At 35.0% G+C, this 13,608-nt stretch overlaps 1 protein-coding gene across 1 annotated transcript in view; it reads left to right on the top strand.

The window, feature by feature from the left end:
* The window catches only part of DOK6 (docking protein 6), a 365,856-nt gene that overhangs the window by 130,976 nt on the left and 221,272 nt on the right, over positions 1-13,608 (top strand). The window contains exon 3 of the mRNA XM_064577838.1: positions 10,157-10,271. Coding sequence (XP_064433908.1) covers positions 10,157-10,271 — 115 coding nt within the window. The remainder of the gene's footprint in view (positions 1-10,156; positions 10,272-13,608) is intronic.

Genomic DNA, 13,608 nt, shown 5'->3' with positions numbered 1-13,608 from the left:
TAGGTTTACTTTCTTAGCTAGAATGTTTTTGGCTGCAAATAACAGAAAACCCAGATCAAACGACTTACAGAAGAGTATTATCACATATGACAGCATGTCTAGAAAAAGAAACCGGCTTTAGGGTTGGTTGATTCAGTAACTCTTGTTCAAGAATGAAAATTAAAGACGTGTTTTCCCCCCATCTCTACTCTGCTACCTGAGGATTGCCCTCATCTTTAACTGGTAGAATAATAGGTGTAGCTTTCCTGAATTATGACATCCAGACAACATCCACAGGAGGAGGGGGATGGCTTTAGCCTGATGCTACCTCCATTTCAGAAAACATTCATCAGAAACCACCAGAAAGGGGCGCCTGAGTGGCTCAGTCATTAAGCCTTCTGCTCAGGTAATTATCCCAGGGTCTCTGCTCAGCGGGGAACCTGCTTCTTCCTCTCCCACTCCCCCTGCTTGTGTTCCCTCTCTCACTGTCTCTCTCTCTCTGTCAAATAAATAAATAAAATCTTAAAAAAAAAAAAAAGAAACCACCAGAAAACTTCTTGCACATCTCATTAGTCATATTTCGGTCATATCCTCTTTCCTAAGCTGATCATGAGCAAGGAGACCATAAGCCGAAGAATAGCAAGTTCTACCATGGTACATGGGGTGAGAGATTCCCACCAGGGCACTTGAGCTGCATGATGCAAGGGCAGATAGCTGAACAAAATCAGGTTCTGGTAAGAATGAAGGAGCTGGAATGGGATGCTGCGTACACAACCAATGGTGACCATTATAGTTAATTCCGGTTCTACTATAATTCTATCTATACTCACTCTTTTCTAGATGATGCATTTCATAATGTGGTTTAATATTTGAGAGACACATTTTTCAAAGGCATAAAAAACAAAGCTTGTAAGTATTGATAACAAATATGCTGCAGTAGTCAAATAGCAAATGTTGGAGGACTATATCGCAGCACATAATATCAGAGCACAGAGACACGTGGAGCTTAAAGAATGCATTATATTTTTTTAATGTTATACATTCATGATTTTCAGTGACAGGAGACTAATATAAAGAAGCAGCTACTGGAAAATTGATGTAAATTCTACTAGAATCAATTATAAAATTTCTTTGCAAATGATACACTGTATTAGATACAATGTATAGGGTAATACCAACATTTAAATTCTTTTCTTTTTTTTAATTTATTTATTTGACAGAGAGCAACACAGTGAGAGAGGGAACACAAGCAGGGGGAGTGGGAGAGGGAGAAGCAGGCCTCCCGCCTAGCAGGGAGCCGATGTGGGGCTCAATCCCAGGACCCAGGGATCATGACCTGAGCTGAAGGCAGATGCTTAAGGACTGAGCCACCCAGGTGCCCCAACAACATTTAAATTCCTTTTATGAAAGCTTAGGACTTAAGCATGGAGAGATTAAGATTTATTAATTGTAATAATTTTAAAATTTAGTAAAATACTCATCTCCTTTTCTTACTAGAAAAATAAATATTCTCTATTCTAATAAAGTGATAGTGAATAAAGTTAAATAAATAATAAAGTTAATAAAGTAAACATTTTATTAAACCAATTCCTAAAATGTGCCATTTTATTCTCAAAAATAAAACCTTTGACTTAATTAAAACAGCCATAGAAGATTAGCAAAATACCAGGATTAATAGAATTATTAGTAAATTAATAAGAAAGGAGAGTGCAATTTATTGTCTAATTCATTTTAATCTATTTTTAATAAGTCTGAATGTTAACTTTCTTTCATTTTTCAAAATGTAGTTAGATTTATAGAAAGAAATTGAGCACTTAAATACACAGGTATCTAATCTCAATTGTCATGACAGTAAATTGGTAAAAGTTACTTTAAAACTCAAAGTAATTTCAGTATATATGCTTTTTTCACCTTGATCCTTCACTCATGTTTTAATTGGGTTATCTGGGCATTTGCTTTTGCTATTGAGTTACACCCTTGTACATTTTGGATATTAATCTCTTAATTGGCTTGCAAATATTTTCTTCATCTGTAGATTGCCTTTTCATTTGTTGATTATTTCCTTTGCTGTGCAGAAGCTTTTTTATGAGTACCATATGATTTCACTTACATGTGGAATCTAAAAAAAAACCAAAAAACAAAAAACAAATGAATAAACAAACAAAAAGTAGAATCAGACCTATAAATACAGAGAATAATTTGATGGTTGCCATAGGGGACAGGGGTGAGGGGATGGGCAAAATGGGTGAAAGGGAGTGGGAGATTCATACTTCCTGTTACAGAATTAATAAATCCCAGAAATAAAGGTACAGCATAAGGAATATAGTCCATGGCATTTTAATAGGGGTGCATGGTGATAAATGGTAGCTACACTTCTGGTGAGCATAGCATAGCATATAGAGTTGTTGAATCACCATGTTGGATACCTAAAACTAATGTAATATTGTGTGTCAACTATACCAAATTAAATAAATAAATAAATAAAAACATAAGTAAAAAATGCTTCCAAACTCACTTCATAAGTCCAACATTACTGTGATACCAAAGCTAGACAAAGACACCACAAGGAAAGAAAACTACGAGCTAATATCTCTGATGAACGTGGATGCAAAAATCCCCCATGAAATACTAGCAAACCAAATTCAACAGTACATCAAAAAGACTACATACCATGTCCAGGTAGGATTTATTCCAGGCATGCAAAGTTGGTTTAACATAGGTAAGTCAGTCAGTGTGATACACCACGTTAACAGAATGAAAGATAAAAAACATACAGTCATCTCAATAGCTGCAGGAAAAGCATCTGACAGATTTAACATCCAATCATGATTTTAAAACAACCTCTCAACTAAATATGTATAGAAGGAAATTTCTTTAGCAAAATAAAGATGTTTATGAAAAGCTCACAGCGAACATCATAATCAGTGGGGAAAAACTGAAAACTTTTACTCTAAGATCTAGTACAAGGCTGGGATGTCTACTCTGACCACTTCTATTCTATTTTTCTTAGAGCAATTAGACAAGAAAAGAAATAAAAGGCATCAAAATCGAAAGAAAGAAAGAAAAGAAAGAAAGAAAATTAGTTCTGTTTGCAGATGACATGATCTTATATGTAGAAAATCCTGAAGACTCTATTAAAAAAAATCTTAGAACTAATAGGTGAATTGGAGTAAAGTTGCAGAGTACAAAATCAACATATGAAAATCAGTTGCATTTCTTTATACCAACAGTGATCTCTCCAGAAAGGAAATCAAGAAAACAATCCCATTCATAATAGCAGCAAAAAGAATAAAACACTTAGAAATAAGTATAACTCAAGAGATGAAAGATCTGTCACTGAAAACCATAAATCACTGATGAGAGAAATCGAGGAAGATACAAATGGAAATACCCTGTGTTCGTGTATTGGAAGAATTCATATTGTTAAAATGCCCATACTACCCAAAGTGATACACAGATTCAATACAATCCCTATCAAAATTTCAGTGACATTTTTCACAGAAACAGAAAAGAAACAATTCTAAAATTTATATGGAGCCACAAAAACTCTGAATAGTCAAAGCAGTCTTGAGAAAGAAAAACAAAACTTTAGACATCGTGCTTCTCCATTTCCAATTATTTTGGAAACTGTAGTAATTCAAAGCTATCATAATTAAAACAGTATGGTAACCGCATAGAAACAGACACATAGACCAATAATAGAACAGAATAGAGAGACCAGAAAAACACATATATATTTTTATATACACATGCAAAGGGATGAAACTGAACCTTCCTCTTACACCATACACAAAAATCAACTCAAAATGGATTAAAACCGTAAATGTAAAGCCTGAAACCATAAAATTCCTAGAAGAAAACACAGGGGACAAGCTACTTGACATTATTCTGGGAAATGACTTTTTTGTTTTGTTTTATTTTTTGTTCTGTTTTGCATTGTTTTGTTTTAAAATGACATCAAAACCTCAGGCAACAAAAGCCAAAATAAATAAGTGGGACTAAAATCATTGTATTCTTTACCACCATGGACTCGCCCATATAAGTAAATATACAAATACATATGCTAATTTTATTTTTATTTTACTTAAGACCTTGATGAGACAGTAAAAATGGTTACTTTTATGAAATCTAGATCCTTAAGTACATTTTTTTAGTATTCTATTGGGAAAAAATAGCCAGAACTCCTAAAAAACACTTCTGTTACCTACTGACGTGCAGTGGTTATCCCCAGTAGGACCGCTGGTGGGATTGTTGAAGTTACAAGCAAAATAGTTCATTTCTTTTCAAAGAACACCTGTTCTAGCGATAGTCCTTGACAAACTATGGTCATTCAGATTTGGGCGTCAGACATTTTCTCAAAAATGAACAAGCCAACCTGTCTTTAGGGAAAACAACTGGCAATATTAACAATGCTAAAATTTAAGGTTTCAAGTGATAATTGGGGAACCTTGTGTCTGCATTTTTGAGCTTGACAACTCAGAACTTACCAATTTTTCTGTGGCAATTAAGGTTGATATTAACAAATATTTTTATGTTAATAGTGAAATATGGCAATGTAAGATCTTCATAACTCAGCAAACCAATATTTTCACAATGACCAAAGTTGAAAAGAGTTCTGTGGATTTTAATGCAACAGAGTGTAAATGTGTATGACGTGACGCAAGACAATAACCTTCAAGAAAGCATTTGTCAGGTTTGGAGATAGAATCAAAGAAGAATATCCACGATTGGCTAAAATGCTCTTAAATTATTCTTCCCTTTTACTACCTCATGTCTGGGTGAGGACTTGTTTTCTATGTATGCTTAATCAAAACAATGTATTGCAACAGACTGAATTCAGAAGAAGATATGAGTTTCAAACTGTCTTCTGCTAAGCCAGACATTAAGAGTTTTGCAAAAATGTGAAAACATTACCATTCTTTACCTATTTGAGGAATTTTTTATTTTAAATGTTATTCGTGTTATCATGCAATGAGTTTATGAGTATTTTAAACACGCAAATAAACATTTAATAATTTATGTTTTAATTTCTCTCATGGTGATCGTTAATAGATACAACCCACGTGAGTAGAGTAGGACAGGCAAGTAAGGTTTGGGAGGTGTCTCTATATAGAGAGACAACTTTAAAATCCAGGTGCCATGTCCACAAACTGGTTGTAGAAATACAGATGTGGTTCCTCCATGCTTCTTTAGCTCTGTTTTTAATTCTTTCATAGGGTTCGTCACTGTTATTTGTGATCTTATCACCTCAACTAAATTATGAAGTCCTACAGAAAAAGGTTATGTGTTTCATCTTTGAGCTCTCTGACTTTATCACCGGGAATTCCTTAGGGATTACTCTTTGAAATGAAAATTAAATAGCACTAGTTAGCAAAGTCACCATTTAGGTATGCTTGAATTTGGGTTTTAATTGTATTACTTAATAAGACCTTTAAATTGTTGACCATGGCATTTATTGACTTAGACCTAAGCAGCCTGAATCCTTTGAAAGTAATTTCCCTCCAATTAAATTTTGCTAATTTCATATTTATTTAAAGTAATTAACTCTTTTATTAAACTTCGATTGTATTTTGTGCTTTTATAGATATGTGAATAATCAGGATTTAGAAATATACATTGTTAAATGATGCAATAATTTATTGATACACATTATTGAAATGCTCTAGGATTTCAAAATTTTAATAAATGTTGATTATTTTTATGTCACATTGACAGGTTTTAGACTAATAAAAACATTTTTATTTTAAAAATTTAAAAATATTTTAGAAGTTCTTTTCATCTAAGAAAATACAAAATTCCTTCCTGGGTGGTAAATCCGCACGATACTGAGAGGGAAAAGTGAGGGTAGGAGATTCAGATATATTAGATCTTGACCTAAATTGTTGTGATTCACAATACTTTTTAAAGTGTATTTTGAATTAAACAAAAGCAGTTCTGGAGATATACAAACTTCTTAAAAAAACTTCTAGTGTGATTTTATTACATTTTATAATTTAGTGTAACACTTGAATGTTCTAACCAAGACAACGTGAGAAACAGAATTTTATCCCCCTCATAAGTATTTTGCTTTCCTGGCATCTCTTTAATGTCTTAGAGCACTGACTGAAGTGCATAGCATCACACTATTGATCAACAACAAAGAGTCTTGCACTATTCTGGAAACCAGTGTAACAATGTCTGTTTGAAAAGGTTGCCTGCATTTCCAAATGTAAATTTTACAGAAGAGCAAACACGGTGTTCAAACTACATCATCTGACAGATTGCCTATGGTGCAGAAGTTAGAAAATCCCCAGTGCTTGCTACATTTTGCTAAGCTACCCATTAATATGTTTTGTTGATTTTTGCTATGAAAGGACAGAAAAGATGGGACCCACAATATCTGTTCTAATATTCTTTTATATTATTAAATAAAATATTTGGGAATGGCCCTTGAGCAGAATAATAAATGCTTTTATGATATCGTTTTGTACAACTAGATGTTACACATGATGTAGCTTAGATAGTGTAATGCTCACCTGCCATAAATTGCATGAATTCTTGGACAACACATAATCTTCATTGCTTTTAGACTCTACTTAATTCTGGCAAGATCCTTTGTTTAGCTAAAATTAATAACACTTGAGAATAATAACTCTTTTTCAAATATAACTTCAGTGTGCTATGTTAGAATAAAATTCAGCTTAAATATTATGAGTCACTTATCAAATCATTTAAAAATTAAAGAGTTTAACTTTATTTGAGAATATGCTTTAGGTACTTTAAATACAACATGTGAATCATTTTTCCAAAAGAAGCATTCTCATCTTTCTCTCCAAGGTATAAATCCTCAGAAAGTGTAAGATATTGGTGTCTAATTTTTCTTTCCTGGAAGAGGAAATGAGTATTTTCAGATTCTTAGGTATGTAAATAGATACAAAAAGTATATATAGTATATGTATGTGTACAAGTATTTGTATATATGCATAAATATGAAGCAAATGTTTTGTAGGTTATTTTGCTTAAAATCACTCATCTTACCAATTATAATTTTGCATGTTAATCTTAATGAGATAATCATAAGAGAAGAACAAATGTCAAAAAAAGGGATATATTAAAATTAGCTTCTCATCATTGTGACAGAACTGTAAATTCGTTGTAACAAGGAATAAAAGGGCTCCTGTGGACAGCTTACACAGCAACCCCGAGTAGTGGGTTTGTTATTTTATGATGCTGAAAGTCTAGGTCACCACAGATTTTAGAAGGGAATGTGACAGGTAACAGCAGGCTCTTTAAAAAGTATCCACATAGTTTTACTTTACAGACATTCTTTTATATGACATGGGTACAACTTCTGGTCACGAATTGATACTTTTAACTATTTTGATATTATCGTGTCCTCATCAACATCAAAGGTATCATCTTCAAAAATGGAAGACTAAAATTTTAAAAAATACATGAAATATATCTGTACATTTTTCTCCACCTAGAACACTAGTTGGTGACTGATGGTGCTTTTAGGATGGCTTTGCAAGTCATGAATGGAATTAAGTCTTTTCCCTTCAACAAAATCCTTCATTTGCAGTTAGAGCATGTGCCCTAACGTAACAAGCACTGAACATGGATCAAGCAAGTCAAAACTAGTACTGTTGTCAAAGACAAGGGAAATGCCAATTCCTGCCCATGCTAGCCATCCTCTCCCACCTCAGGTGGGGAGGACTGAGAAACACCTTTGAAATCCAAAACCCAGACTTTACCCTGGGGCTGGAGAACGCTTCCCCTCCCACCACACCTCATCACCTCGCCACTAAGCACCTCATTATAGCAATTCCTTTTACCCAACACATCATGTCTGGCTATGAAGAAAAAAATTACAGGAAAGGAGAAAAAGTAGAACCATATAAAATGCATAATTAAAATAATAAAATGCAGAAAAAGAGTAGAAGGCAAAATAGGAACAAAGAGCAAGGGCAACAAACAAAACAGTAACAAATATGGTAGATATTAATACAGCTATATCAGTGATCACTTTGAACATCAATGGTCTAAAAAGACAGAGATTGTCAGAGTGGATCCAAAAACAAGATCCAACTACATGTTTTCAAAAAGAAACCCACCTTAAATATAAATATAAAGATTAACAGTAAAGAGATATTGAAAAATATACTATGCTAACATTAATCAAAAAATAAAATGTAAAAATTCATTAAAGGGGCACCTGGGTGGCTCAGTCTTTAAGTGTCTGCCTTCGGCCCAGGTCATGATCCTGGGGTCCTTGGACTGAGCTCCTCATCGGGCTCTGTGGGAAGCCTGCTTCTCTTTCTCCCACTCCCCCTGCTTGTGTTCCCTCTCTCACTGTGTCTCTCTCTGTCAAATAAATTAATTAATTAAATAAAGGGGTGCCTGCATGGCTCAGTCATTAAGCGTCTGCCTTCGGTTCAGGTCATGATCCCAGGGTCCTGGGATCGAGCCCCACATCAGGCTCCCTGCTCAGCGGGAAGCCTGCTTCCCCCTCTCCCACTCCCCCCCCCGCTTGTGTTCCCTCTCTCGCTGTGTCTCTCTTTGTCAAATAAATAAATAAAATCTTAAAAAAAAAAAAGAAAAGAAAAGAAATAAAAAATAAAAATTCATTAAAAATATAACACTAACATTAATTTAAAAAGGGGGTAGAACACTACATCAAAAACTAATGATGTAATGTATGGTGATTAACATAATAAAATAAAAAAATAAAAAGGGGGTGGCTATTTTAATTTCAGACAAGACTTTGAAGCAAGGAAGGTTATCAGGGATAAAGAAAGTCATTACATATTGATAAATTGGTCAATCCTACAAGAAGGCATAACAATTTTTAGCGTGTGTGCACCTAACAGAGCATCAAACAACGTGAGTCCAAAACTGATAGAACTAGGAAGAGAAATAGTTGCATGCACTATCAGAGTTGGAGTCTTCTATACTCCTCCCTCACAAATGGACAGGTCCAGCAGGCAGAAAATCAGTAAGGACATTGTTGAACTCAACAGCACCATCAATCGACTGTATATAATGGACATCTATAGACAAAGTCAACAAACAACAGAACACGTTCTTCCAGCTCGCATGGAACATTCACCAAGATGCACCACACTCTGGGCCATTAAACATATCTACACAAATATAAAAGAATAGAAATCATACACTATCTGCAATCAGACCACAATGGAATTAAACTGGAAATCAATAATGGTATGATAGCTGGAAAATCCCCAAATATGTGGAGATTAAACAACACACTTTTAATCAGTACATGGGTCCAAGAAGAAACCTCAAGAGAGATTTTTAAATATTTGAACTAAGTGAAAATGAAAATGAACCTGTCAAATCTTTTGTGTTAGAAGAAATAGCATTCAGCATGTTGACAAGTAGATTAAAAAAAATGTCACTCGTGTAATGTTATTATTGCAGTAGGTTTGCAGAGTAGTTGAGAGAGTACACATTTGTCCATTTCTCTGGACCGTGGAGAAAAAGTAAAGGGGCACGAGTTGTAGCAGAAGAACTTGTGCCCACAGACAGTTTGGAGCTAGAATAAGTAAGTTTATTAAATATTTATTAATTGCCAAAAGAATAAAGTATTGCTAACCTGGGTGCATGAATCATGGATGGGCCTTGGTGGAAGAACGGGCTGAGGTAGTAGTAGGTGCACGGGCTTATGAACACCATGTGCATTTTTCTGGGAAGCAGGTCCATTGCTTATATTTATGACCTCTGATTTTGAGGTCACGTTTTCTGCCAGTTGACCGGTGTCGGTTGCGTCGTGACTCTCGTCCCACCAGGAACTTGCACAATGGATGGGAGTTAGGAGAAAAGAGAGAGATTGAATCCAAGGAGTATTTAACAAAAATGTATTGAGAATCTTGAGTGTGCCACACCTCCTCTTGTTGGCAGAAGATACAATTTTCATAAAAACACAGAGTCCTTGCTTTCATGGAGTTATTCTACATAATTTTTAGAATATTTCAAAATTCAGCAAATGCCCAACATTGAGGGCAGAGGAGAAGACATGCTTGTTCCGTTCTCCATCGTTTTTGGCTACAGTTAATTGGAAAAGGGTATAAATATGCAGTGGAAAGTGGCTTAAGAGAGTAGTAACTGATCATTTTGTTTCACCACTCCCGTATACAGCGTCTCCTGTACACTAAGTGAAAAATATTTTTCTTTCAAGGTAACGGAACTGCACAACATCAAAAATATAACCAGACTGCCTCGAGAGACAAAGAAGCATGCAGTGGCAATTATCTTTCATGATGAAACGTCAAAGACGTTTGCCTGTGAGTCAGGTAAGCAATTATAGCCCTGTCTACAACTTGTGGAAATTGAACTGCTTCAGAGACAATGGCCCAGATGGATTAAGTTATACCACTGAATAGGAAGGCTTATTGTGATAAGACTGTGCTGTGGAAAACTTTAGGGAGAAGCTCAATGTATTGATTTCTACAGATGTTTTGGGTGCTTGTTTATTATCTGTCTGTGTCTGGATTTTGCTCCCGGGTGGTCTGAGGACTCTTGAGGTTTCTATTCAAGCTTGAAGAATTAAGTAAACAGTGCCTGGGAGATGTTGTTAGGGCAAGCTTGTGACTTGTATTCTGGTTCCTGCCGGGTGCAGCTGTAAGCGTTTGGTGGGAAAATAATAGCGCTGTCATGGGAAAGTGTGGGGCAAAGCACAGCTGAAGTCCCCAGACATTCCAAAACTGAACTTTGAGCAATTGGTTGCTTTCATGGATTCTCAGTACTACAACTAAATACATTTCAGATTGAATTTTAGCATCCCAACCCATAAAGCACTCTGACATCATTGAGACACACGGCAGTTTATAGTTTGAACCTGTAGTATTTTTCATTTTGAAATCCCTGTGCTATGCAATGTATTAGTTGGCTTATTATAGCTTTTTAAAGATTTTGCTCAATGAAATGGTGCATTCATTTTATAATGGATGGAAGCAAAAAGCACCAAGGCTTCGAAAGATGTGAATTTAAAATTATGGTGAAGTCCTTAGTAGAAGCCTTACTGAGTACTTTTTTTAAGGAAGTAAAGCTTCTGGATTTATAGTTAAAGTTTATAGGTGTAATTAATACCAGATTCTATTATTCTAAACTTGATAATATCACCTTGCCTAAATAAAATTGTTCACACCTCCCCACCTACACTTTTCTTAGTTTTGCTAAACTGAATTGCAATTTGTCAACGTGTTTTTCCTTGGATGCCTTTAATCCCTTTTGCCATACTTCCCTTCGCTCATCATCTGCCTTCACTTCATCATTTAAAATTGACTTTTGGCATTGCATAGAAGTCTGTTAACTGGTGATATCAATTCCATTTCATAAGAGAACCTGTCCCAGCCTTGCTGGTATCATTTATTAACATCCAAAAGTATTTGTGCCTTCTTGTTCACTGTCTTAAAACTGTCTCACCACTTCACTTTGCTCTGAGCTCTTAGATAATGTGTCATATTAAAACTAACAACCAGAAAATTGGTTTTCCAAAAAAGATAAAAGATAATTTTCACTATTGTTTGTATACTTCAATTTTCACTACTGCTTTACAGTTTTAAAATTATATTGAGCCATGTTGTGGGTACAAATGCAATAGTCAAGTCTGTTACTTCAGATAAGAATGATACTGAATTATGTTTCTGAAATTCAGACACAGAGTTGTACCCCACAAGTCTAACATTGGAAGCTTTTTAAGATTACAAGATTATTTTTATTTTTTGTGTGTGTGGTGGTGTTGGTTTCATGGGTCATGTAAGATTTTGGAGAAACAAAGACTCCTTCCCTAAAACAAAATGGCCTTAATTTTCAAGAGAAGAATTTCCAGACAGTGAGGCTGAAACTAGATCCAAATGTAAAAATAAAAGAACAGGTTTATTTGAATTCCTGGCAAAGAGTTTTCAACTCATTTGAATTATGATTTATTCGAATTATTGGTGTTTTAAATCACTTTTGTGTATGTAGATATAGCAGTCTGCTTGAAGCTAGTAGTAAAAGTGCTTAAGAAACAATGGCACGATTTTATTAAATCTTCTTAACTTCATGGCATATGACAATAGAAAAAAAGAAAGGAATTGAAACACATAAACAGGGAATTTGAGTACTTCTAGCAAATTATATTTTTAGATCTATGTTAAGACCAATAGTCCATGTCTGCTGATAAAATGGCAAAATCATTTGGAAAAAAGACTCCAACTGTAAAGCAGTCACAGATGTGAAAATCAAAACAGCGATACAGTTAAAGCCAAAATTAGAAGGAGCTCTCACATTTAAATGCGAATGCAGATCAAAGTGTATTCTCATGATGGCTAGTGAGTATGCGAATTGCCTCAATTTTTTTTTCAAGAAAACTGGCAACTGCTATTAAATAAGTATGCACTCCCTTGACTCACTGAGCGTCTTTGGGAGCATATCCCGTAGAAACATACGTACCAGCACATGAGGTCATAGGTTTAAGCAAATTATGTGTAATGACAACAAAATTGGAAACAAATGAATGGCTATCAAGAAAATACTTGAACAAATTATGGTACATCCTTATCGTGAAATATTATGCAATATCCAGAAAGAATTCTAATTAAGCCAATTAACTGGAAGACATTTCTATGAATTTTAGTACTTCAAGCAAAACAAACCAGCAGAGAAGTGTATGCTGAATAATCACATTTGTAAAAGAAACAACGCGAGAGATAGCATGTGTTTTACCAAGAGTTACCTGGGGTAAGAGGGGATAATAAGGAGGTGGGTGGAAAAGGAAGCTGGGAAAAAAATGCAATAACAAAAAAGGAGAAGAAAAGAAAATGAACAGAAGAAAAAACCCAGCATATAAACTATCCCACCTATATGAAATTATGATATGTGAACGTGTGAATGAATGTATCCAATTTTTTTAAGTCAGTCAGTCATCAGGGAAATGCAAATTAAAAACCACAATAAGATATCACTGTGCACTTATCAGAACAACTAAAAATTTTTTTTTAAAAGATTTTATTTATTTGACACAGAGAGACATAGCAAGAGAGGGAACACAAGCAGGGGGAGTGGGAGAGGGAGAAGCAGGCTTCCCACGGAGCAGAGAGCCCGATGCGGGGCTCGATCCCAGGACCCTGGGATCATGACCTGAGCCGAAGGCAGACGCTTAACGACTGAGCCACCCAGGCACCCCCAGAACAGCTAAAATTTTTTAAAAAGTACCACCACCAAATGCTTGTGAGGTTGAAGAGAAACTAGATCACTCATACATTGCTGGCTGAAACGTAAAATGGTACACACTCTGGAAAGTGGTTAGCAGCTTCTTATAAAATTAAATATGTCATCATTACACAATCCAGCAATTGCAGTTTTGGACATTTATCTCAGGAAAAAAAAGGAAACTTGTGTTCACACATACACGTACACACATACAAAAAGTACTCATAATAGCTTTGCTCATAATAGCCCCTAACTCGAAAGAACCCAGATGTCTTTTATAAACTGTGGTACACTCACACCATGAAATCCTCAACAATAAAAAGGAACAAACTATTGATAAAAGTAGCAACCTGGATAAATCTTGACTGAATTATGCCAAGGGGAAAAAAAGCCAATCCCAAAATATGTATTCGGGATTCCATTTACATAACATCT

This window comes from Mirounga angustirostris, unplaced genomic scaffold, assembly GCF_029215605.1.
Source record: "Mirounga angustirostris isolate CCGP_5_RB_7025 unplaced genomic scaffold, mMirAng1.0.hap1 SCAF_14, whole genome shotgun sequence".
In the NCBI taxonomy this organism is placed as follows: Eukaryota; Metazoa; Chordata; class Mammalia; order Carnivora; family Phocidae; genus Mirounga; species Mirounga angustirostris.
The sequence above is the reverse complement of the archived record's forward strand: the minus strand, read 5'-3'. Positions and strand labels throughout refer to the sequence as shown.